The sequence below is a fragment of the Maniola jurtina genome, chromosome 7 (genome assembly GCF_905333055.1).
Source record: "Maniola jurtina chromosome 7, ilManJurt1.1, whole genome shotgun sequence".
Classification (NCBI taxonomy): domain Eukaryota; kingdom Metazoa; phylum Arthropoda; class Insecta; order Lepidoptera; family Nymphalidae; genus Maniola; species Maniola jurtina.
The window spans coordinates 8941010-8967156 of NC_060035.1; the positions used below are offsets into that span (position 1 = coordinate 8941010).

Genomic DNA, 26147 nt, shown 5'->3' on the forward strand with positions numbered 1-26147 from the left:
GAAAATCAAAGAGTTCCGACGGAATTTTTGAAAACTAAATGTACGCGGACAAAGTAACGGGCATCAACAGCTAGTGTTAAGCTTCGGTCAAAATATCACACTTTATTAATATTATAAAGACGAATGTTTATATGTACGTTTGTTACTCTTTCACGCAAAAAATTTCACTCAAATCCGTCCTGTACTTATTGTACAGGACGGATTTGAGTGAAATTTTTAATGGGCATAGCTTAAATCCTGATTTAACACATAAGCTACTTTTTTCCCGGAAAATTAAAGAGTTCTTGCGAGATCGTAAAGACATATCCACGCGGACGAAGTCGCATCATCTAGTATATATTATCAAATTACTAAACTTCAAACATTCCAATTGGTACTTAATTGATTGAGAATAATTTAATATAGGTGTACTAGTTAACTCTATCGCCATGGAGCTATGAATCAGCTAAACTTATGCCATGAAAGTATTACCTGCACCATGATCGCTATTCGTAGGGTTCCTTGGTCAATTTTTTGCTTACATGCTTTACAACCTGCTCTGCCTGATTTAGCGTATTCGGCTTGATACGGCAAATCAGCCATTGTTAATGTCTAATTTCAAATTTCTAAACAAAACTGAAAATTGAAATTTGAAAAATAAATATCCAAAATAATTCCTCTTTCTACCCAGAACTCGTTCAAAAAATATTTGAATCCCAGTGCTGCCAGCATCGCCAAACACCACAGATCACAGATGGCAAACGTAGTGATTACCAGATTACATCCTATGATTACAATATCATGGGGACTTCGTCTGTGGTGGCGTTTGTTGGCGCGCGTGCAGTGCTTTTTTGGAGAGTTTTTTTGTGAGAAGTGGCTGGTTTTTGTGTTCTGCTGGTTTTTATTGGTGGTGGAACTGACTGGGAAGCTCTCTAAATGGGCGCCGCGTGTATGTTGGCGGGAGCCGGCACAGACGAAGTCCATACTTATACATATAGTTTCCCTAACTTGTTAATAACTATAAACTTAACATTGGCTAATCAGTGTAAAGCCAGACGAGAGAGAAAAAAAAAAAAACAATATCATGGTTGAATGCTCTTTGCAGATGGCTTGCCTGCTCATCACAGCTGCCAACCGGAACGCTCCGGAACGTTGGCAACTTGTCGGCAAGCTTACTAGGGTCATGAGACCGACCTGCTCGCGAAATTTAAATTTAATTTGGTTTTTCGCAATTTCTAACCTAATACGACAACGTAGGCTTATGGTTATTTTATTTGCGACAATGGCAATAGCATCCTCACAGGTTTATATAAAAATCTTTACTTGAAAAGGTCCAGTTTAAGGAATAAACTAAAGTATCGACTATTCTCACAGTCGATACTTTACTTTTTTCTTATAAATACTTAGTATACATAGTGAAGTATCGACTAACACAAATTAGTCGATACTTTACTTTATTTCTTATATATACTCTTTGTTGGAGATAACAAAGAGTATATGGACTTCGTCTGTGTTGGTGTTAGGTGGCGGGCCGCGGGCGTGCTCTGCCTTGTTTTTTTTTTGTTCAAACTGACTGAAGGGGGTGCCGTGCGTATGTCGGCAAGCACCGGCACAGACGGGCTCCATACATGTATAGTTACAAAATATAACTACAAACTTGACATTGGCTTATCTTTGTAAAGCCAGACGAGAGAGAAAAAAAAAAGAGTATTTAAACACTATTCTGATTTCTGGTCGGTGAACACTACCAACTACGTTCTAATAATAAGTGCATGTGGGTCGTGTTTACTTTTTCTTTATTGGTGTACTTTTTACATAAAGGAATTAAAATTAATTAATCAAAACTTAGTAATATCTAACTTATATAGGTTGAAAATGGGCAATAGTAGACGAGAAACCTTAAAAAAATCTCTCGGTCTTAGTGAATACCCTTGGAGCTCGGGTGAGTTGCATTTTTATCGGATTGGAACTGAACACAGATTTCAGTTTACCTAAGAACTTCTGAAAAATGTGAAGACCGTTACTGCACTTGTATTGGATGCATTGAACCATGGCACGAACGTCTTTTGGTAATTTTTGAACTACCCTACGCCACGGATCAATGATTGATCTCGTCAATAATAGTTAATCTAAGCCCTTCATTTTTTGAGAATACTATGTACATTGTTGTAAAAAAGAAAATGTTTTTTATTCAATTTATAGGGGTTATAGGCTATGTCAATTTGATTTGAGGGGGTATGAGGTGGTCCTGAAGCCTTGGATAAAATTTCAGTCTGGACAACAATTTTCGTTTTAAAAATTACTTAGTAGTAAGTAGGTACTATTTTTGGTGCTATTTGTCACTATACTTATTTACTTTTGTTTTCGCACACTATAGGTATATTACCCAATATAACCTAAGTGCATGTATGTTCTAATCTAACATAATCTTACCTAAGGTTTTGGCTAATAGATTATTGATTTAGTTATTTTATCAATCACACTTATAGTTGCAGTGCAAATTGACCTTTGTCAAGTGAATATAAATAAATTATTATACAGTAGAATCTCATTAATCCGCCACTCAATAGACCGACCCTTCCTGTAATCCGGCACCTGCCAGTGTGGTTTTTAAACATGGACTTAAAGTTGCACAAAAACAAACCTCAATTGAGGATGATTTTAAGACTATATAGGTAATGACTAATTAGTTAATTGTGAGATATATTATCTCAGTTATAAAAACAATGTGTAGAACATGAACATTGTATGACCTTTATTAATATGTAATGTATTATTTTATTTTTATTTTTTCCATAAAATCCAATAATCTCAACACCCTCTAGTTTTAATAATGCTGGATTAGTGAGATTGTACTGTGCTTTAAATTGCATAAGTTGTATTTGGTTAATAAATCTTTTTTAATATTTTTCGCAATTAAAATTATGAAAAAACTATTGATTTCCTCACTCTGTAACTAGGGTTTCAGCACCACCTGCTCTACCTCCCTTCATCCCCCATTAAATCAAATTGATTGTGACTCATTCTATAGTGGAGCCAATTATAAATTATACTTGTCAAGTTGTCCTAAAGATGTTTTAACATTATGATCATCATCATGATACCTCACAATCAGTTTGTTTTTTAAATAAGTAGAGAAATATTATTAATTTATTATTTATATTGCAGATGATGACGATAATCCACAAATTACACAAATTACTCCTGCATCTGTTTCTACAACCAGCAGGAGCCAAGCAGATACAACACATCCTAATGTTCCAGAGACTAGTGGTAAAATTATTTCTTAGATTTGGCTAGCTTGAAATACTTGTCTATAAACTACACTCTCTCTCTGTGTGTTGTATTCTTCAATGCTGAGGGTTGTGACGTCTATACTAATCACATTTAACTAAACACATTTAAATATATATGTGTAGAAGTGTTAACCGTGTACTAAGGTTTGCAAAATTAGTTTTTTTTTTTTAACCTATTGTGATGTATTTATGATGTGAATGGAGTGTTAACTATGATATTGGTAAGTTTGAAAGGGGCGTGTATAGCCTGCAAAACTGTGTTAGATTTATTATTTTGTGTTTATCCTGTGTGTGTTACCGGGACATAAACTGTGTATATATTTAATATTTGATAATAAAGACATTTTTCAAACAAACAAACAAACTAATCACATAATAGCAGGAATTTTCTTAGGACAGCAATGCAGTGGATTCCCAGATCCTCCCACATACAATTCGACTAAGAGAATGAGGTTTGAACTCTTAGGTTTGTACTGTTATGATCAGATGTTAGTGATAATAACTGGGCCTTAACTTGCTCTCCGAGGAACAGAGGACACGAAAGGGTCAGGTTCGGACCTCCAAAGTCGGTCACCCATCCAGTTACTGACTTTGGTCAACATTGCTTCCGAATCACAAATGACGAAAAGGTAGTAGGCAATATGATTATAAATTTATATTTGTCTATGGAATGGGTAGGTAGGCCACCTGTGCAAAGTAGGGCTGGTTCAACTAGTTAAAAAAATAATTTCTTAAGAAAACATGGTACTTCTAGGAATAAAACCTGCATGGTTCGCCGTGCTCCACTGCTGAACATAGGTCTCTTGTAGGGTTTCCACACATCATAGTCTCACCGCTTGAATCCAGGGGCGACTCAGTTGATGTTGCCACCGAACCCGGGGACTTCCAACGCTGCGCTGGCATCATTCCAGCACATTGGGACCCCAATGTTTATTGGTTTTTCTATGAACTATGTGAACTGCCCTTTGCAACTGCAGCTAATCAGCATACTCAGCTATGTTGGTCGGTTCTCCTGCAGATCTTTTAATTTATAATTTAAACACATAGAAAAACTGCAAGCATAAACTCTCTCCATTGCCTGCTGAGTGACTGAGCTTTCTTATAAGCCTATCCTATTAGCAACAATGACTAGGATGGATTCATATATTGATATATTCCATTTGTCATCACTGCTAAATGCACACTAAGTTTGCCCTAGATGTATGCAATTTCACGCCTGTAAACATTTAAAATTAGCTATAAAATGATTCATTTTCACCTTAGCACAAGCCAACGCGACGCAGAGCCCCTATCGTCGCAGGCATAGCGCAAAATTTGAGAGTGAATTGTTCTGGTCTTTGCTTAGCAATAATCTTCCTAGAACATGTGCATCTGGACCTTCAGCAGGGCCATCAAGGTATATACTCATTTAGTTCTGTGTCTACCTTTTTTTTAGTATCTATAATAATTATAATCTATAATAATTAATAATAATATATATAATAATTAAATCCATACTTATTGTCCCAGAAAATCAAAGAGTCACAGGTTTCTTCATAAACCTAAATCACGAGCATCGTATACAAGTATTTGTCACAGAAATAGTTTGCATGCTGGAGACGTATATACTACTTTTTATCCTAGAAAATCAAAGAGTTCCATGGGATTTTTAAACATTGAAACGTGACTTTAGATTTTTTGTCAGCGTGGATTGAGTAAATTAATATTTTTGTTTTAGGGCATCTTCAAGCTCAGTAGAACCAACTGAGAGTACCGATCTAACCAGTCCAATGACAAACCTGCAACGCATCTTTGCTATCAAGAAGTTACGCCCTGTTGCCAGTTCAAGCAGGCATTGCGCTCATCCAGTAGCACGTAAGCAAATGTGCCTAATTTGATATTATTCCATGATATGATAATAAGGCTATCCTTTTTTATTATTTAGGTACTAGAGGATGCCCGCGACTTCGTCCGCGTGGATTTAGGTTTTTAAAGATCCCGTAGGAACTGTTTGATGTTCCGGGATAAAAAGTTGCCTATGTCAATTACAGGGACGCGAGCTACCTCGGTACCAAATTTCATACAAATATACCAAATTTCATACAAATAGGTTTAGCAGATGGCTCTTTAGGAATCCCGTGGGAACGTTTTGATTTTCCGGGATAAAAAGTAGCCTAGGTCCATCCCCGGGATATAAGCTGACCCTGTACCAAATTTCGTCAGAATCGGTTACACTCTTGGGCCGTGAAAAGGTAGCAGACAGACTGACAGACACACTTTCACATTTATAATATTAAGTATGGATTTATGAGTATGGGCATGAGTATAATTTCGAAATTGTATATAGGGTCTACAAAATCGAATGTGCAGAGGATGCAATCAAATCTGCACGAGCAACATAAAGGTTTGTGTTTATCATACACTAAAAACTAGGTTGTCTGTACTCTACTACTACAATATTATAGTGTATCGAGAAAAAAAATCTTACTAATTAGCCAAACTATTCAGTGCAGTATTCTGGCGTAGGTGTAAGGGGCAAAACATCTCAGCGGCAAGGGGGCTTCTATCTGCACCCGCAGCCGGGCTCGCCGACACGCTCGCCGCGGCGCACTCCGCCGCGCTCGCCGCTGCGCTCACCGGTGCCCGCGCCGCCCAGCGACAGCGCGCCATCCGATGATGGTCAGCCTTTGATATTATACTAGCTTATGTCCACAACTTTGTCCGCGAGGACTACACAACTTTCAAACCCCTAATAATTTTACTCCCTTAGGGGTTGAATTTTCAAAAATCCTTTCTTAGCGGAAGTGTACCTTTTGCTTTTTAACCCCCGACCCAAAAGAGGGGTGTTAAAGTTTGACGTGTGTATCTGTGTATCTGTCTGTGGTATCGTAGCTCCTAAGCTAATGAACCGATTTTAATTTAGTTTTTTTTGTATGAAAGGTGGCTTGATCGAGAGTGTTCTTAGCTATAATCCAAGAAAATCGGTTCAGCCGTTTGAAAGTTATCAGCTCTTTTCTAGTTCTTACTGTAACCTTCACTTGTCGGGGGTGTTATAAATTTTTAATTTACACTTGTTATATTTAGTTAGTTAGAAATCTTTATTTTACGGATCACACACTAATTTTTATAGACATAATTTTAACCTGAAACATAATTTACCTTAACTAACACTCAGGACTGACCAGCACTCCAAAAATGAGGTTTCTTGGTTTTTAAAGTTCCATACCTTGAATGGAAAAAAGGAACTTGTATAGGGTTACTTTGTTGTTTATCGTGTCTGTCAAGAAACCCCATATTGTGACTCTCAACCGACAGGTTTTTAACTCTATTTTTGAAATGTCTCAGTAGATTTAATATATAACTTGTATAATAATAGATATTTCTTGTGCAAGGCTGCAAACATGTTATTTTATCGCGAGAGTTTGTAATAAATTCCGAGCCAAAAAAACAAAACAAACATTGAACAAAAAAAATTTATATTCAATGAACTTCATTATATTATTTACTCCAAGTATTTACTCAACGGAGTAAACAGAATTTGGAACGTAGTAGGTAGATACTATATTTAATTTGATTTAAAAAATAACAGCAACAGTTCCAACAGGCCACTTAATATAGTAAAAACTGTAAGGACGAACCGCGTTTCTGAACGTTTCATTATGTGGTATTTTTAATAGAAAGAAAAAATGTATGATCTAAGTAACCCAATCATCGATCACAGTTCGTCACGTTCGAATTTCAGCTCGTACTTTGCTCGCTAGCAAAATTACCGCTTTCCACTCAGATTTCAAAGGGCTAACGAATCTTTTCCGAGCGCGTGAGATGAAAAATATTATATCGATTTACTGTTATTTCACCTGTTATAACTGCCGATTTTACGACAAAAAGATCTATTATATTATTTAATCATCTGAGTTATCGATATTAATAGGCTTCAGCTTGTGACACCATATTTGCAAGAAATCTAAATGGCAGCCGGACCATTGGCCACTAATCTTCGAACCCCTTTGTACTCTTTCTTTATAGTAATTAATCTATAGATTTCGAGCCCACATCACGACTACCAACGGCAGCTGCCAACCCAACGGATAATAACATGGAGGAGCCGGAACAAAACGACAGGGAAGGTACACTACGTCCTTAATCAAAAATCGTTCAAGTGCGAGTCAGACTCGCGCACCGAGGGTTCCGTACTCGGTTTTAACGACATTTTGCACGAAATCAAAAACTATCATGCATAAAAATAAATAAAAATCAATTTTAGAATGTATAGGTAAAATCCCTCTCATATGATACCCCACTTGGTATAGTTATATAACTTTGAAAATTGAAACAGATTTTTTTTTTGTGATGTACCCACAAATTCTTGGTTTTAGAATTTTTTCTTTTACTTGTACTATTAAAACCCTACCTACCTGCCAAATTTCATGATTCTAGGTCAACGGGAAGTATCCTATAGGTTTTATTGACACTACAGACGGACTGATGGACAGACAGAAAGACAACAATGTAATCCTATAAGGGTTCCGTTTTTCCTTTTGAGGTACGGAACCTAAAAAATAAACACCGTCATGTCGTAAATTGTAATTTCAGATTGGACTAAATAGTCCTCGTAAATCTTGGCAGCTACGCGAATTTTGTTAATTTAGGCGCAATGACTAATTTTGGGTGTCAAAAGGGAGCTGTGCGGGGATTCACTAGAGAATACGCCATAGAATTAGAAACGAAACTAGAAGGATTACAATTCGATAAGAATAGCGGCAAACCATACTTTATTGTTTAATTGACTGTAATTTTGAGCATTAATCGTAGAGATCAGCCGATTTCAGATTTCTCAAGAGAGGATAGATTTTTAACCCCGACCCAAAAAGAGGGGTGTTATAAGTTTGACCTGTGTATCTGTGTATCTGTCTGTGGCATCGTAGCTCCTAAACTAATGAACCGTTTTTAATTTAGTTTTTTTTTGTTTGAAATGTGGCTTGATCGAGTGTTCTTAGCTATAATCCAAGAAAATCGGTTCAGCCGTTTGAAAGTTATCAGCTCTTTTCTAGTTACTGTAACCTTCACTTGTCGGGGGTGTTATAAATTTTTAATTTACACTTGTTCAATGAAAAGTACCTACATCTTATCGAGCGATAACTCCATCCATCCACCCATACCCACCCGCTATATGTTTGACAACAGCTGATGTTTTAAGTTTGTTATTGTATGACGCACAGTCACATTACTTTCAAATAAACTGTAAAGTCTAGTGACGTGCAAACAATCTGTAAACTATGTTCACTCGACCGCCAAGAAGATTTATGCGGACTATACTTGATTTGCGATAACGGATGGTGACGTTTGTTCGATGTGCGATCCAGCCTATTTTTCCAGATCACAATTCCAGAGTGGATGATTTTTTGCCGGTCCGAGGATCTTCTTCTTCTTCTCTCTGGGCTAGTTTCCGCACTTAAACGTTTCCGTCTGTTGTGCGTGCGTTGCCCCTCCCCGCCGGAGTTCACTCCAGCCATCCAAGCTCGCTCCAGAAGCCGAGTAGACCGCTCAGGTTGCTGAGGGCTTCATGAAGTGAGGTTGGGGATCCGAAATGGCGTTCTCGATGTTCTGCCACGCTCGTACACTCCAGGAGCTCGTGCGCCGGTCCGAGGATATAGAATGATTTTATTTTACTAGTGGAGTCGCGTGTTGACGGACGGCCGCTGCAGCCAGGAAGAGAGTCGCCGAGAGTACCGCAGGAAGTGGAAGTGGTGGACTTGGCCATGGAGACAGACGGCGCAGAAGGGGAGCAGCAGCCGGACGACAACGTCTCCAACCAGGCGCAAGCCAGCGGGGACGACGATGGGAACGAGGTACTCGTAGCTCGCTTAAACCCATACACGACCAAACACGACTGCTGGACTAAACATATATTCCATAGAGTCAAAATTCATACATTTGTATTTTAAAAAGTAAGGCTGTGTGCGGCGACTTCATGAAAGACGGTCTGATAGTAATAAAACTTTTCGAAATGCAAATAGGCAATTGACTATTTATGATCGTGCCAATAAAAAGAAACGAAACGAAGCTGTGTCAATCATTCCACTTCACTCTCACACTATACACACATTTCGATTCGAATTAAATATCAAGTAAACTTTGTTTTCTAGGAAAATGCTGAAGGAGCTGAGACTGCTGCATTGCGGGTGACCAAAAGAAAAAGAGAAGGTATACCTAATTATTATAATTCTTAACATAAAATAATTTTACTGACTTGTAGCTGTACTGTATTGAGTATTTTGGCATATAAATATTTTATACATTGCAATTTATTTTTAGCCAGTGTTGAGGTGCAGGCGATCGCAGTTCAGGATCTCAACCGAGTGAGTATCGTTTTATATACCAACTGACACCTACGACTTCCTCCGTGAGGAATTATTTAATTTATATAGTTTATATTATATGTATAATGTATATACAGGGTGGAATTTTGTAATGCCACCTGAAGGGAAAGTGCTCTTAATACTGTAGATAGAAAATTTTACTTAAAGAAAACATTAAGTACTTTATTTTTGAATAGAAATAAAACTGCATTCAAAGATTTTCGAAAATTCGCTTGCCACACCCGGGAATCGAACCGATTAAAATCTGCAAGAAATTACAACCTGTACTTTTATTGCATAGATCGTTAGGATCAATAATAATTATAAGAATCAAATCTCTCTAAGAAACTTGATAAATTAAATGAATGGAAAAAAAATAAACTTGGGCTTATAAATTCAATGAGTCCAGTTAAAGCTCTTTAACTCAAAGATCCATCTGGTTACTTATGTATCTAAGAAAGGAGTCTGCATTACAAACACATGCAAATTGCAATTGTCTTGTCGAAATAGTAATTCGTCATTTTAATGGATAAATGACGTCAATAATAAAATTATTAATTACTAACATAAGTAAACAAATGCATCTTTGAGTTTAGAGCTTTAACTTAACTCATTTTATTTATAAGTCCAGATTTCATGGTTTTCCTTTCATTTAATTTATCAAGTTTCCTGGAGAGATTTGATCCTTATAATTAATTGATCCTAACGATCTATGCAATAAAAGTACAGGTTATAATTTTTACAGATTTTAGTCGGTTCGATTCCCGCGGGTGTGGCAAGCGAATTTTCGAAAATCTTTGAATGCAGTTTTCTTTCTATTCAAAAATGAAGGAATGTTTTCTTTAAGTAAAATTTTCTATCTACAGTATTAAGAGTACTTTCCCTTCAGGTGGCATTACAAAATTCCACCCTGTCTTAGTTTATAGTGAAAATGTATTGTTGTCCATATTGCCGTTATTATTTTAATTGGCACTTACATCAACTTAATCCATATTTTATATAAAATCAGGTGTCAGTTGCTAGCTATGAGCAGTAGTTGAGCGCGACACGGCGAGTGGCAGAAACGACTCATATGACACAGTTCTTGCCGCTCGTGTTGAAGCACGCGTATACTGTCGGCAGAGCCTGCTGCAGCTGCTGGAGTGCCCCGTGTGCCTGGAGTGGATGGAGCCGCCCATGTCGCAGTGCCGGCGCGGCCACCTGGTGTGCGTGCGCTGCCGGGCGCGCCTGTCCGCCTGCCCCGTCTGCCGCACCACCTTCAGCTCCGTGCGCAACCGCGCCATGGAGGGGGTGAGTACTCATGTACCGCAACTATCCCGAAGGCGCTCCTTCGCGCCGAGCACGCCGCCTAGAGGTGCGTGCCGAGTGCTGATTCAACCAAACCATCAATTTAATATACAATAATAGTATATCTATTTACACTGTTACTTAACTTTTTCAAATGTCCAATGTAAAAAGTGAATACTAGGTGGCCGAGATGCTGCGCTACCCTTGCCGCCACGGCTGCGGGCGCGAGACGCAGCTGCGACAGCGCGGCTCGCACGAGGCCAACTGCGCGAGCCGCCGCTATCGCTGCCCCACCGCGGCCTGCGCCAAGCGCGAGCCGCTGCCGCTCGGCGCCCTGGTGCACCACTTCCAGGTACGCGACCGTCAGTGCCGAGATGCGCTACCCGTGCCCGGCTCTTCTGAATGAGGTAGCAGCTGATATTTCATGAATTCTCAACGGTGATTACATAAATAAAAATAAGAATATTTTGGTGACAGACGGCTCACCAGGCGATGCTGAAGGTGGGCTTCAGGCACGAGTTCTCGATGAAGGTGAACGTGGACCAGCACGACGACTGGCTGGTGGCGGCGGGGTGCGACCTGTTCCACCTGCGCGTGGACGTCAACGTGCGCACGTGGGGCGTCCTGGTGCACGTGGCCTACATCGGGCCCAAGTGCAAAGCCAACGGCTTCACCTACGAGGTACTACATCATTATACCAGGCCGGGTTCACCCGGTCACCCCCAGTCGACTGGACGTCAATGGTCGATTCAATACTATTTTCAAAGATTAACTCACTAGTAACCAGAAATAATAAAAAAAATCTACTTAAAATCTGTAGAGCCTGGATGTTTTTTTAATGTAACATTTTACACACTATTTGTTCTCCATTCTGTTTGTAGGTGTCGGTGGTGGGGCTGCACAGCGAGCGCAAGCTGGTGTACACGCGCGAGACGCACAGCGACCTGGAGAGCGTGTCGCTCAACGTGAGCCGCCAGGACTGCTTCCACCTATCACTGGACCAGGCGCTCAACTTCCTACGCTACAAGAACCGCCACTGCGAGCCCGACAAGTTCCTCGACTTCAGCGTCGCCATCAGCGCGCGCGAGCCGTCCGCGCCCGCCGACCGCCCCGACCTGGACTCCTGATTGGGGTGTGTCGTCTACGTGAGCGAGGGTCGGGTCGTCAAGTGCTCCACCTACCCGCTCTCGACGGCGCCTCCGTCGTCAGACTGAAGTAACATTTATAAGCTTCGTGTAAACCAGCAAGTGCGAGCCGCAAGGGGACCTGGATTTCTTGATTAGGGTGCATGTCTACGTTAGCGAGGGCCGAGTCGTCAAGTGCTCCACCAACCCACTCTCGACGACGCCCGACTGAATTAGCATTTATTAACTTCGTGTAAATATGTCATAGGTTTTTGTTTATTTTTAATTTTGTATATTGTTTCGTTTCTTAATTATATTCTATTTGTATATGTTACCATAAATGTATGAAATCTAGGAATTGTATACAAATCCTAGGAAATTTATATAATTCCGAAGCTATTTAGGAAATGTATAAAATATTGTTTCAAAAACTATTTAATACATAAATTTCCTAGCAAATGAGCACAATTCCTAGGAATTGTATATAATTCCAATATCGTATTAGGAAATGTATAAAAATCTAACCCAACCTAACCTAACCTAATAAAGGGGTCCTAAAGACCGTCCTGGCTGTCTGTGACGAAGCGGTCGATGAGTCAATACTGTGCATTTGCTCATCGACTGTTCACAGCACAGCCGAATCCGAGAGGACCTCCACCAACAGATAAGGGTGGTACTGTGTAGGGACTCCGTCCCCGCTATTCTAGAGTGCGACGAAAAACGAAGCTTATTCCTGCTATTTTTCTGTAAAGTAGAACTTAGAAGGAATAGCAATAAAGAGGAACAGAGCAGGGTAACAAGAACCCAATATTGTCCAGTATTATAGAATACCACGGTTAACATGGGTCCAAATTAAACTGCTCTGTTCCTTTTAAAACAGTAATAGTATATTCGCACAGTAATAAAAGTAAACAATGTCTCTGACTCGAGTCAGGGGAAGAAGCCGCCTCTTGGCAAAAATTATCATTGGTTGTAAAATTTTAAAATTTTGGAATTAAAATTAAATCGGTAAAAAAGAATTAAAAAAAACCTAACCTAACTGAACAGACAAAACAATACCCTTCCCCCGCCCCGCTATCCCCGCATACCCATTGATATCTCAAATATTTACATTTCCGACTGCTATTTAGACAATGTATAGATTTCCTAGGAAATGTGTCTAATATAATTTATTTTGCACATTTCCGTGCGATTTTAGGAATTACATACATTTCCTAGGAATTGTATACAATGACGGATTACATACATTTCCGGTAACATATATAACAAAAAGTGCAATATTAGCTCGAAAGAAAATATTAATAAGTATTTTTTTCCATTCCTTTTTTTCTCATTAAATCCATAGATTATTTAGTTTCATATAGTAAAATAGAATATATTTAGGAGTGAAAACAAGACTGTATTTTTATAAAGAGAATGTAGGATAATTATTATTAATAATATTTCTTAAAATTGATAATATTGGTAAGCTCTATTTGTTGTTTTGGTACATACTAAAAACATTTCCTGTTTTCTGAGTTAAAAAGGTTGATTCACGAAGGATCATCTAAGGGCTGGACCCATGCACATGTCAAATGTAGGGGTTGACTTTCGTATAAAAGCCAGATCAGATAATTGTTCTAAAAATTTAAGTTCGTTATTTAGTTATTCAACCAAACTTTTAATAATAAGCTAATTATAACCCTTGTACTGTGTGGATGTCTATACTCTTCAATTATATCTTTGAATTATGTACATTCAGTTGTTTTATTTATGTAGAAGAAAATATATAAATTCAGTTGTTTTGTTTAATTGGAACAAGCACTCTAAGAGCCGACGCACATATGGCGGAGCGCAGCGCAGAGCATGCCCGCGAAGTTTTCTAATCGCGTGACACATTACGCAAATTTCTACCAGATGCGCGAGCACGCGCGGGACTGCGCGAGTATCCGCACGGATGCACAATTGATTTTAGATATTATTTCAATGAGGACAATGTCGATAATACTTTGACTGTGAAAAATGCCCTGCGCTGCGCTCCGCCATATGTGCGCCGGCCTTAAAGGGTAGACGTTGTGCGCTAGACGTATAGGCGTGATTTATTTTTATTTTGTTGTCCCCCGCCACCCTGATGACATTATCTCACCCTGCGGCATCGATGTATATACCCGCGGACGTACATTGCTAAACATTTGCCCTTCTCAAAGAGCGCCACCACACCCTTCTTCATCTAGCCATTTCCCACCACCCTCTTTATATCGTCAGTCCATCTTGTTGGAGGTCGCCCCGCTACGATTTCTTGTTCTGCTCCAGAACTTCCCCGGCTCCACCGGCCATCGCACCTACAGCAAACATGGCCTGTCCCCTGTAGCTTCAACTTGTTGTTAGTTTGGGCTGTCGGTGCCCTTGGTTTTCTTTACAATTTCAATAAATAATTATTTTTTAATAATAAAATGACTTTTTGAAAATTAGTCAGTGGTAACATGGAAAATAAATACTATCCAGTTTACAACTGGATCGTTGGTTCATAGTAGGTACACGGATGAAAAAAATCCAATGTCATTACTATACTGACGGATAACGAAGGGAATAAAATTAAGTTATCTACTGATTTCAATTTTTTTTATTTTCTTATTTTTACAACATGTCATGTTATAATATACAAATGAAATGACGATTTCCTACCAAACTTATTCGTTACTTTACATAAAAATAGGCTTAATTCCTACTATCTACAAATTACATATAATTATTATATTTTACTATTCATAATTCCAAATAACGTAGGCACTAATTCAATAAATAATAGATCTGCCAATCGGCACTTGGCCAGCGTGGTAGACTAAAAGCAAACCCCTTCTCATTCTGAGAGGAGACCCGTGCCGTGCTCTGTGGCTATCTATTAGTTGATCATGATGATATCTCACTAATTCATTATTTATTTATCATCAGACGTTTTTGTAAAATGAATGGATTTACTCTAATTACACCAATTAGTACAATTAATCGATAGTTCCTAACAAGATGATCTGAATAATTCGAAGGATGATAAAGTGGCCTAGCCATAATTACTAAAGCACAGCTCTATTTCCTAGTTGCAACGTGATTGACTAAAACTAAGGTCCAGTTTCTTGACAGGTGGTTAAAGTTTTTACTTTAGGATTTTAGGGGAGATTTATGCTAGACCTCGTAGGGTCGATCTATCTATTGACAAAAGCAATCATCTATTTAACAGACCCAGGTCAAAATATCAGAAACTTATAGATCGAAGGTCGTCGGTAGTATGCAGTAAGAATACTGATGTATGAAAAAAATTACAAAATACGTCATGATACAAGTACATAGTAATTTATGTATAAATATAGTTTAAATACTTTTGTAATTTGTACATAAATATCATAAATAATAACTGATCTTTTCTACACTTAAAAATTAATAATAATTTGATTTTAATTTAGGTTTCACGATTGGGCTGCCATGTATGTCACCTATAAAAGCCGCTTTACAATATCAGATAAAAAGGATTTCTACTTCTCAGTTCATCTACCTATGAAAACAATGCTCACAAGTGTTTGTATTGTTTTTATGGAAAAGACATAATTAGATCTAAAAAAAATTAGATTTCCTTTCCACTTAGCTGATTAATAACACACAATAAAATTTTATAGACACTAAGTTTATAAATTAAGTTAAGGTTATAATAAATTAAGTTTTGAACTAATTTAAAACATTACTAACACAGTCATGTTTAGGATTCAAAACCAAGTTAGACACACAAGTCAGAAAAAAATCTGTTTTGAAATTTGACGTAACCAAGCGATTTGGAAAAATTCAAAGTCTTGCCTTCGCACAGCACAATTTTTCTAAAATTATTTTGTGTTAAGTAACTATGCGCAAACATCGTGATTCGACATAAGAATATAGTGCAAATAGCGGGTGCGTAAATCATATTAACCCGTACGTACGTACGGGTTAATATGATTTAAAATTATCGATATTTCAACCCAGTCGCAAGATCGTAGTCACGACGGAACTGCAGTGTGATTATGTCCCTAAGAAATAAGCTTAAATCATTAGTCGTGATTCGATTTGTATCTATAACAAATAAATGTTACCCGGGTTGTGACATTCTTTTTTCACTTGAAAACTGCCTCAGATCATTCGACTTTTCCATACTTTACGCTCATAATATAAACTCTTTAAAATAGGGTCTAAAAAATGTACGGTCCGGTACATTTCTGGTTGCGTTGAAGTTAAAAACTGATTTTCGTTGTAATGAGAAAGGGCAAGATCAAAATATTCAGTGTATGCATGTATATTGTATACTGTAATATAGTTCAGGCCACCATTTGTTTGGAAGCCAGCGACTGCCGCGCGTACTCTGTTCCGATCAGGCCGCGGCAGAGCAAGGAGAACTCTTGTACTGTTTCAAGTAACCGCCTCTTACTGCTCTTTTCCCTGTGAAAAAAGTTTAAATACAATAGTTTTTTAAGTATATTCAACTCAATGAATAAATACGATTTTACGCTTTTTAGTGTATCCAACATACAAACGTTTCTAAATTTTCAATACAGTTGCTCGAAAAATGCATTTACAATGTTAGTAAACATGGCTTGAAAATTATAACCGCACTAGTGCGGTTTTCTTTGCAATATTTTCTATACTTAATTTTGTTCGATTTCTAAAAAGTTTACGAAGTAGGAGTAAAAATAATATTAATTATTTCGAAACCAAACTTAAAGGCTGATTATTCGAGTCTCTCTAGTAATTTTGTTAAATTAAAAACAAATCTTACGCCATATTAGTTAATCTATTCCCTGAATCTATATATAGATATATATTGGATTGGATTGGGTTGCACTGCCCTAGTGTTTACCTGAGCACAGCTGCAATGAACTTCTGTTTGTGCGCGTCGGTTGCGTGCGCGGACGGGAAGCCCGCGTGCGCCAGCGCCACGCGCAGCCAGGCGCCGAGCTCCGCGCTGCCCTCGGCGCCCGGCCACTGCGCGCGGTTCAGGGCCAGCAGTAGCTCCGCCAATGGCTCCATCTGGTTTCGAGGCGTTGCTCCTCCTACACAAATTATAAGAAAACCCTCGGCAAATCGAGTAGATCCCAGTCACGCGCTAAATTGCTATGAAATAATAGTAAATTGTGAAACGAGGGTAGTAAGTAGGTTATTACTTATATTAATAAACGGGATTAACTCTCCTAATTCGCTTTATCTGTGCATATGCTCTAGCCGGCACTGTGTTGACATAGACTTCGAGACGCAACCAATTGATTGAATTCATTCAATCTCATAGTAACTACTACAAATTTTTTTGTTTACTACTGTTTTTTGGGTATTTTTAATACTATTTCATTAACGGTGATTCTGCACTTGCTCTTTTCTAAAACGCGTGTTTATTTGATCGTTATTGGATGAATACACTAAAAATTGTATTTGAATGAATGAATGATTTATTCAATAAAATATAGACTAGTCTAATATAGACTAGTGTAATATAGACTAGTCTCTGTATTTAATACTCTACTCGCTTAGCTCGCAACTTCGTTCGCGTGGACTACACCAAACTCCTATTTTACCCCTTCGGTAATTGTTGAATTTGTAAGATAATGGTGATAATGAATCACGTAAACTTAAAACTAAAGCTACGAGGGTTCCAAACGCGCCCAGGTCTGGGAATCCTCCTTTCCTTAGATGGAGAATTCCTTTTTTCCTTATGAGGTACGGAACCCTAAAATTGCTAGATGCATACCTATGCACCGTAGCGCGGTGTGCGTGAGCGCGGGCGCGCGCGCGTGCAGCGCGGGCGCGCGGCGCTGCGCCAGCGCGGCCAGCCAGCCGCACGCCGCGCCCGCCGCGCCGGCCTCCCACAGCCGCACGCACGCGCACGCTGCAATACCCACACTACCGTCACCGTCCGTCTAAATCTTTGACGAACAATTACAACATGAGCTACAACGCATTTCTCATTGCTGAGAGTCGTGACTCCTTCCCATTAATCTTTAATAAGTTTTACAATTTTAATAAAAATAAACTCGATAGACACATTTTCTATTCGATTTTGTAACTATGGTATCTCATAAACTTGGCTAAGACTCGGCACAAGGCAGGCGCCGCTTGGAACATGGATCACGGGAGACTGAAGTCTGAGAATCTGCCACGACTGCATGAAAATAAATACAAACTTACCCAAATCAACCAAATCTGGAAGCAAGTCCTCGATCTAATCAATAGCGATAAGTCGTTTCTTAAGAGCGCTATGAAAAGTATAAACAGTGCTTCAGTTAGGTTGTGGCACATAAGGCAGGCGCGGCATGAAACATGGATCACGTAGACTGAGCGCGAAGAACAAGAAAATTAAATACACTCACCCAAGTCCACTAAATCTGGAAGCAAGTCCTCGATCCAATCAATAGCGACGGGTTGTTTCTTAGTGAGCGCTATGAGGAGCGCAAACAACGCTTCAGCCAGGTCCGGCAGGGGGCAGGCGGGCGCGGGGCCGTGCGCGGGGGCGGGCGCGGGGGACACGGCGCGCGCGCTCGCCATGATGCCCGTCCGCACCACGCGCGACGCGCCGTCCCATTCTCCACCAACGAACACTGTCACCTGATGGAACAAACATGACATTTATTGGTTGTTCTGTTTTAGAGTTGAGTTTTAATAGCCAAATAATATTTAACATATTGATCTGTTTAAAACGCCGTCGGCCGCGTCCAGAGTGATGTTGTACGTGACTAACAAATACTTATTATGGAAATTCTCTGTAGTGGTTAATCTCACACGGCCGACGAGGTACATTATTTCCATAATAAAATAAATAAATAAAAGTTTATTTAGCTCAATTACAAAATCACAAAAAAACAAGAATAAAAATAAAGATACAATTAAACTTAAATATTAATTAAACTTAAAACTAGAAAATACTATAACTATTGTTGTGTCTGTGAGCTAAAAGGGCTTTGCCTCAGCAAGATGCTGCAGTATTTGACTACTGCAGCGCTGATTTTCAGACAGAGCCCTGGTGTCACGACCTGACAACGAAACAGTGCATCTGCATATTAGATTAAATAACAGAAATAAAAAGCAACTAAAAAAAAAAAGAATTATTAGTAGGGTAGAAAAGATATTATATATATTTTATAATGTATTGTATATACATACATATATAGATATTATACAAATATAAACATGAGTAGGGTCGACATGTCTTCAGCAAGGAATACGATTTTTTAAATTTTTTTATCTTTACTGGAGACTTCATGGAACAAAGAGGCAGCTTAGCATGATGGGAAACTGGTGTTGGTAGCAGGTATAAGTATAGTGCAGTGCCTGGAAGATTTGGAATGAACCTTAACCTAGCGCTTTTTGTTTTTCTAAAACATATTTTTTTATAATTTTTTTAAAAGAAATTGCGGTTTTTAATACACGGGCTGGAGGCGGGAGATCATTCCAGATCTTGCAGGCTGCGTGTTTAAAAGTGCCTCGGAATGCGGCAGTTTTGTGCCTTGCCATAGCGATTCGGGGCGCAGATCTTATACTGTATTTGCTTTTTTCTTTGACCCATTTTATTTTAGCGTGCAAATAAGCTGGATTCCCTGTAGAAATTATGCCAAATAGCATTGTCGCTAAGTGTAGGTTACGCCGCGATTCCATGTTTAACATGTTTGCGTTGTTTATGTGGGCTGACATGTGGCCGAGGCGTTATGGAGAAACAAAATTCGTTGACCGCATACATCGTCAAACAGACCACAACCTAATTGATTATTTTAATAGTTTAGAGAAGGAAAAATCCAGTCATAAGTCGACTGCTCTAACTGGAAATAATGGAATAAACAAAGGAGCATTTTTGACTCAATACTTAAATTCCATTGATTTTTAAAAAGGTGAAATATTAATTTATCTAACTTACTAATTTGATGACATCTAGTCCAACAGGGCAAGGCGCTGTTTCGAATCCCGCTACGATAAGTTTTTCTAAGTCATCTACGATTAATGAGCACTCGCCCATCAGCGCAGACACTGCGTTTTTCAGTATTTGAAACATAGGCTGAAAAGAGGAAATATCTTTATTATTACTTGCTCGCCTTGCGAAACTAACATCGCGGTATTACTAAATAGTAATACCGCGATGTTAGTTTCGCAAGTCGAAACAGTGTGACACAAATTGCGATGTCGTTATGCATGCCATAAGTAATAAAAAAGTAATGAGTCAGCGACAAACACGGTCTAGTCCACAAGTCAGAGCACCCATCAGCGCCGCACTCTCCGCCAAACGGAATGCATACCTGCACGAGATCCGGCTTGGTGGGCATGAGGCCTAGCGCGGGCAGCAGCGCCCGGAACAGATCCGCGGCGAGCGCGGGCCGCAGACTCAGCGCACCCATCAGTGAAACGCACTCTGCGGCACCGCACTTGCCGCCAGAACGCACCTGTTTACACAGGCGAGATTTTAATATAAAGGAGTGCAGTGCGGTATGAGACGCTAAAGAAATACATCGTCCCGAATAGGCCGTAATACGGCGACATTTAAAGGTGCGATTTTGAAAGTACGGATAAAATGCGAAAAAGAATAAAGAGGTCGGTGGATTGACGGAGCTGCTTCCGACCATTAGAATTTGCAGAGGCCCACCAGGGCTGTAAAGCGTATATGTTAATGTTGGTCACCTGCGCGGTGAGGTCGTGCCGCAGGCGGTGCGCGAGGCCGGCGAGCAGTGGCGCCGCATCGGCGGGCTCGCTGGCCGCCAGCGCCGCGCCCGCCGCGCTCAGCAGTTGCCGTCGTGTCCACGCGTCCGCAGTGCCGCTTACGTTCTGGAAATAGACCTTCATTTGTATTTAAAGATTTAAGATACGTTTAGAAAGAGTAATCGCGCAGGGTGACAGGGGCGAGATGATTGAAAAAACCCGAACAGCAGAAATCGGTTGGATTATGTTATTCGTCGGAAGGATTTACCTGCGCGACTTGCACGATGTCCGCGACGAGCGCCGCGGCGGGCGCAGTGCAGTCCACGCACAGTTTGCGCAGCGCGAGCGCAGCGGGCGCCGGGCAGCGCTGCAGCGCCGCGCCCGCCGCGCGCATGCACTCCCTCCCCAGCGCTGCCGTCTGAGGGCTTTGCACCGAGCTCAGCCATGCTGCATATGCACCTGAACAAATAAAATGGCAAGCTAGAGTTCCGATAAATTTCCAGACTCGATCGTAACATAAGACGATGATTACGTTACATGCAGGGTCATGGGTGACGTATATTCGGCAGCAGAATTTTATACCCATTATTTGGGCGGCTGTTTCCACTGTCTATTATGATACTCTGGGTTTCAACTTCCAAAGTGGAAGAGGGAGTTCCCAGTTAACGATGATCTAGCAAAGCAAGTAGCAAAGCAAATCTGATAGCAAATCAAGGAAGCTCACCGAGGCAATCAAGTGCGGTGTGTAAAACTCTCGTGTCGTGGCGGGCGGGGTCGGCAGCGAGTTCCAGCGCGTGATGCAAGAGCGCTGCAAGCGCTGGTGGCGCGCGGTTCGGCGGCGCCGCGTCCGCCAGCGCGAGGAACACGTGCAGCGCCGCCTCTCGCTGTAAAGCGCTTTCCGCTGCCGTGAACGCGCTCTCCACTATCGACCAGCAGGACTCGCCCAGGATGCTGAAGCAGTACATCTATCAACAATATAAGAGCTTATGGCTTTGTCTTATGGTGAGATCTATAGAGCGTACGTAAGCTTAAACTTAGATTCGGAATTTATAGTCGTATCGCGCTAAGATTATGCTGAACGTAAGCTAAGGCTAAGACAGTCATAAAATTAATGGGCGATTCATTTCACGCATTATTTTCTGATTTTTCTATATAAAATTTTACAATATTTATATTTAGATATCTAGAATGGTCCAAATTATGTTTCTTATTTAGTTGTCTATGGTGGTTTGGTTTTGACAGTAGCTGTAGGATTTTAATTCTATACAGGCTGATGGATGATTGGATGGAATTAAGAGTTATAGTACATCTTACTACAATATCGGCGATGTCCTGTCTGTAACATCGCAGGAGCTCCTGATCGTCCCTCGAGAGTGCGGACTCTGGCGGCATTTCCGACTTCTTTACAAGCGCCAACAACAATTGCGTGAAAACCTCATGCCACACCGGATTGATTTTATGCGTACTGTCTGACATATTCAATATTTCATCCTGTGAATGAAAATTCATTTTATACACAAAGTTTTCGAACTGGACTATTTTATATTGATTTTTGTCAGCAACTGGTGCTTATCACTATTTAGTTAAGTTTATTATATGCGACTTCCGCTGTACTCGTAATTCATACTTCAGTATCGCAACTCACTTGCAGCGTGTACCACAGGCCAAAGACGAGGTTGGACCGCGTCTCGTGTATGGGGTAGTGGCCGGGCGCGGCCTGCGCGCTCAGCAGCAGCTGCAGCAGGCGCCGCGCGCCGCCGTCCAGCGCGCGCGGCTCGCTCTCCGCCGCCTCCACCAGCACGCGCGCGTGGCACTCGCCCACCGCCACGCAGCAAGTTATCACCGCGGACACCAACTCCTGATGACAAACATTTTTTATTTTAGGCTCTTTACGTACTACATCTGAACCGAATCTGCGAATTTTTAATCCAAAGTAGCCATACTACCATTTGTGCACTAGATCCGAATGTCGTTTCACAACTTCGGAAAACAAAATTGAATCTAATGCGGCTGCGTAAAGAGCCTTAACTTCCCCTACCCGCCGCGTACACCAACAACGCTATAAACACACTAACCTCGTTGAGCGAATTGGGCTGGTTGTTGGCAGCCAGCAGCGGCTCGCCGAGCGCAGCCAGGTCGGCCAGCAGCGCGCGCGCGGCGTGCGCGTGGCGCGCCGCGCCGCCCGCCGTGCCCGCCGCGCGCACCGCCGACAGGCACGCCTCGCACGCCTCCAGCGCCGTGTCGCTCACTGCCTCGTTCCAACTACGTGCAACACCAGTCATTCTTTTAAAATACTTAAATGGTAGACAGGAAAAACAAATAACGTTTTTGTCATTAGAATAACGAGGATTTCTTATTGGTAGTATATTATGTTAAAACATTCCGTAATATTAAACAAAATATTTTATAAATTTAATTTAAAACAACAAAAATAAACGCAACATACGTGCAGAGCACCTGCACGGCGGTATGCAGCGCGCGACAGAGTGGCGCGCGCTCGGGCAGTGTGGTAGCGCTCTCGACGGAGTCCTCTCCGCCCAACGTCAGCCAGCTCGCCGCACAAGTCGCTGCGCACGTCCACGCGTGGACAGTCTCCTCGCTTGGTGGTGAGCTGCTATAATCGCTATGGAATGAAGTTTAAAATAAACTTTTCTTCAACACATTTGCTGGTGGTTTTAATGTTTGCAAATTTTCAAAATAGATAAAGCAATATTGTAAGTTGTAACAAAAATAAAGAGTGGTGCCTATCAGAGAGTTGTGTACACATATTCACACTTCGAATCAAATTTCAAAATACCTTAGCACATTTTTTGTTGGGCTTTTAAGCAATGTTTAAATAATAAATACTTACTTATATACTGTTTGCAGGTATCTCAACATATCATCTAGAACCATACGAGATGCTTGGTTCAATGCTACACGATTTCTGGCGCGCATAGCTGTTCCCATGGTCATACTGTTGTACTAAAAAATTAAGGAATTTGTTTCTATTTAAGTAATTATGGTAGTACCAGTGACGAATTTCAAAATGCTTAAATTTTATACTGTTCACATGTTTACAAACAACAATATTTTTGTGAAGGGGTTTTTTTTATTGTGTGATCCATTTTTGCCCTCCAACATGATGATCTTAGTGATCCACAAGACTTTCGAAGCTACATTATGCAACAGCTACAATTTGCCAGCAATGTAGAAGAGAAGTAAATAAAATAATTAACTTACTTAATTTAATAAATTGTTACTTACTTCTTCAGGTATCACAGTCAGTACTTCAAGTAAAAGTGAAGTATTTTCAGCTGATGCCAGTGGTCTCAGTATTTCAGCCAGATCTGCAGAACCTTGCTGCAGGATGAATGCTGCTAGCTAGAAAAAAATTACAAATATTGGCCTGCCAGAAATGGGTGATTACATTGAAAATCAATCCATATTTAATATTATAAATGTGAAAGCATGTCTATCCGTCTGCCTGCCAGATTTTCATGATCATTTACTCGATTTTAATGAAATTCGGTACAGAGATAGCTTGCAACTCGAGGACGGGCATATTATGCTACTTTTAACCTGGAAAATCAAATAATTCAAACAGGATTTGTTTTAAATCAGACAGAGTAGACAAAGTCATGGGCATATTCTTTCTTCCTGGGTTTCTTTTCCGCACTTAGATGAAGCCAGCCATTGTACATGAATGGGTATTACCTAGTATGTTATTTATAAGTATCACCCACTGCATTTACATAGGTATGTCATTACATTGTTAGAAAAATCAAAAAATCATAATTATAATATAAAAAGTTCAAAGTTCAAGTTCAACAACCAAAAGTGTATGCAGAGTTACCTGTACATGTTTGATGTTTAATTGAAAGTTTATAGATACAGTTGTTTTTAATAATTTAAAAATGGATAAGTGGCTTGTGTAATTTTAAATTTTAATAATGGTTAGCTTTACTTACACTGATGCATAATCTATTGGTTACTATTTTTGGGCCTTTGGAATAAGTTATCACTGATTGTAGTATTTTCTCCTTGAGTTCTGTGTAGCTCTCTGGAGGGACTTCATTCCAACAACGGAGGATTTTGGTGTGCAATGTTGTTGCAGCATAAAATTGTATTTCTGTTCCCTAGAGATCAAATAACATGATTTTATATTGCAGGCAATTTATCAGGATGGAGTGACTTGCAGGTCATGAAGGCATAAAAATACACCAATTGTAATATATTTTTAATAATTCAGTGCAATTTTTTTAAATTATGATCTGGCAGTTAATAGGCTCCTGTCTAAATGCTTTCCATATGCAGATCACTGATGGAATGTACATGCTAATACTCCATCTTAAACATCTCACAGCAATCTGGATTCTGTATTCAGCAGGTAAGTATCTTTTATTTTGTATGAAACAGATCACACAGGACATAAACTAGCTGATGAACTATTCAATGCACTGTATGACATATTATGCATTGGCTCATTGCTGAGACTCTTTCCCATAAATGACAGTAGTCAGTTTTTTGTAATAGTGGTGAGCTTCGAAATCCTTCCCTAATAATTATAATACTTGCCTAATCAAACAGGTTTTCAACAAATGATTATTATGTGCTAATTAAATAATCAGGACCAACAGCTTAAAGTTCTCTCTGAAGCAAAAGATCTAAGCCAGTTACGGACCCTCCAGAACTACCAACTTGGTTCCATGTTACTTAACTAACTCAAGCGAATACTATATTCTACCACAAGTAAGCTACATGTTCGTATAAGTGTACATGTATTAAATCCTATGTAAAATGAATTTATTGGATGCAAGTATAACCAAAAATTACCTTTGTAGGTTGTAGTAGCTCCCATACAAAGTTCCAAGCCTCCGGGACACGCTGAGCCACTGTGAGCCAGGCATGAGCCTTGGCTCGATCTTCCTGTTCTCCATTATAAAATACAGACACTGCATATTCCAAATTTTGAGTTGTATACTCCATTTATGTTGTGATATTATAAAGCACTTATCTTCAATTCATTTCATTATTAACGAAATAGTAGATTATGCCAGTACAAATAACTTAGTAAGAAACTGTTAAATTAAAACAATTGTAATTTGATTTATTTAAAATAATAAAATAAATATAAATATTGAAGATAATAAGGTGAATAGTATAGAGATTACTTTACTCTATGGCCTATGCTCGTAAGTAATATGCTCGCAACTCGTAAGTTGTCAAATGTAAATGTCATTCATATTTTACATGGGTTTTACGGCTCTAATGTCATCCAAATAAAACCTACATGGACCATACTCTTTGATCCAAAGAGTAGTGTTTCCACTTTTAGGAATTTCACCTATTTTAGGGCGAAATGTCTAATATTAGGTACGGCTTAGGGCGTTGTGTTTTTGTTTTTAAAATATATAGATTAGCACTTAGCTGCAATCAGAGTTCAGACCTCCTAGCAAGTGATGATGCAGCCTTAT

General features: G+C 39.7%; 3 protein-coding genes and 1 long non-coding RNA gene across 9 annotated transcripts in view; 1 reads left to right on the forward strand and 3 right to left on the reverse strand.

Moving 5' to 3' along the window:
• The window catches only part of LOC123867162 (poly [ADP-ribose] polymerase), a 16102-nt gene extending 15387 nt beyond the window's left edge, over positions 1 to 715 (reverse strand). The window contains exon 1 of the mRNA XM_045909067.1: positions 472 to 715. Within this exon, the coding sequence (XP_045765023.1) occupies positions 472 to 582 (111 nt within the window). The 5' untranslated portion in view covers positions 583 to 715. The remainder of the gene's footprint in view (positions 1 to 471) is intronic.
• Positions 1 to 2717, reverse strand: part of LOC123867198 — a 19320-nt gene extending 16603 nt beyond the window's left edge. The window contains exons 1-2 of the long non-coding RNA XR_006796361.1: positions 2663 to 2717; positions 1174 to 1176 (exon numbers count right to left, since the gene is read on the reverse strand). This is a non-coding gene — a long non-coding RNA (uncharacterized LOC123867198). The remainder of the gene's footprint in view (positions 1 to 1173; positions 1177 to 2662) is intronic.
• LOC123867170 (E3 ubiquitin-protein ligase sina-like) lies at positions 1698 to 13760 on the forward strand. Of its 5 annotated transcripts, none has more exons than XM_045909084.1 (14): positions 1698 to 1921; positions 3148 to 3252; positions 4539 to 4671; positions 4993 to 5129; positions 5602 to 5658; positions 5763 to 5933; positions 7295 to 7381; positions 8928 to 9103; positions 9401 to 9458; positions 9570 to 9613; positions 10736 to 10903; positions 11082 to 11252; positions 11378 to 11581; positions 11782 to 13760. In XM_045909084.1, the coding sequence occupies exons 1-14, from the start codon at positions 1855 to 1857 to the stop codon at positions 12025 to 12027; spliced, it is 1824 nt and encodes a 607-aa protein (XP_045765040.1). In that variant the 5' UTR covers positions 1698 to 1854; the 3' UTR covers positions 12028 to 13760. The 5 variants fall into 5 exon arrangements, with proteins under 5 accessions (XP_045765040.1, XP_045765041.1, XP_045765042.1 ...); XM_045909085.1 differs by having other exon boundaries at positions 5781 to 5933; XM_045909088.1 differs by lacking the exon at positions 1698 to 1921 and adding an exon at positions 2266 to 2292.
• An 856-nt stretch (positions 13761 to 14616) lies between these two features.
• Positions 14617 to 25882, reverse strand: LOC123867163 (importin-13). Of its 2 annotated transcripts, XM_045909068.1 has the most exons (17): positions 25507 to 25882; positions 24642 to 24809; positions 23938 to 24054; positions 23543 to 23655; positions 23138 to 23314; positions 22767 to 22953; positions 22337 to 22549; positions 22006 to 22182; positions 21416 to 21656; positions 20960 to 21150; positions 20674 to 20817; positions 20295 to 20438; positions 19919 to 20056; positions 18381 to 18615; positions 17762 to 17899; positions 16880 to 17072; positions 14617 to 16461 (listed from the first exon to the last, which is right to left on the reverse strand). In XM_045909068.1, exons 1-17 carry the CDS (start codon positions 25657 to 25659, stop codon positions 16341 to 16343), a joined length of 2850 nt encoding a protein of 949 aa, XP_045765024.1. In that variant the 5' UTR covers positions 25660 to 25882; the 3' UTR covers positions 14617 to 16340. The 2 variants fall into 2 exon arrangements, with proteins under 2 accessions (XP_045765024.1, XP_045765025.1); XM_045909069.1 differs by lacking the exon at positions 17762 to 17899 and having other exon boundaries at positions 25507 to 25881.
• Between the last annotated feature and the right edge of the window lie 265 nt (positions 25883 to 26147).

What these genes read in the sequence shown, in the direction of transcription:
- LOC123867170 (XM_045909084.1), top strand. Translation starts at nt 1,855, where the DNA reads ATGGGCAATAGTAGACGAGAAACCTTAAAAAAATCTCTCGGTCTTAGT. An exon ending in GGGACGACGATGGGAACGAG is followed by an intron (nt 9,104 to 9,400) that starts GTACTCGTAGCT and finishes TTTGTTTTCTAG; the next exon opens with GAAAATGCTGAAGGAGCTGA. An exon ending in CAGTTCAGGATCTCAACCGA is followed by an intron (nt 9,614 to 10,735) that starts GTGAGTATCGTT and finishes TACTGTCGGCAG; the next exon opens with AGCCTGCTGCAGCTGCTGGA.
- LOC123867163 (XM_045909068.1), bottom strand. Translation starts at nt 25,659, where the DNA reads ATGGAGTATACAACTCAAAATTTGGAATATGCAGTGTCTGTATTTTAT. An exon ending in AGCTACTACAACCTACAAAG is followed by an intron (nt 24,810 to 25,506) that starts GTAATTTTTGGT and finishes TTTGATCTCTAG; the next exon opens with GGAACAGAAATACAATTTTA. An exon ending in TACCTGCAAACAGTATATAA is followed by an intron (nt 23,315 to 23,542) that starts GTAAGTATTTAT and finishes TTCATTCCATAG; the next exon opens with CGATTATAGCAGCTCACCAC.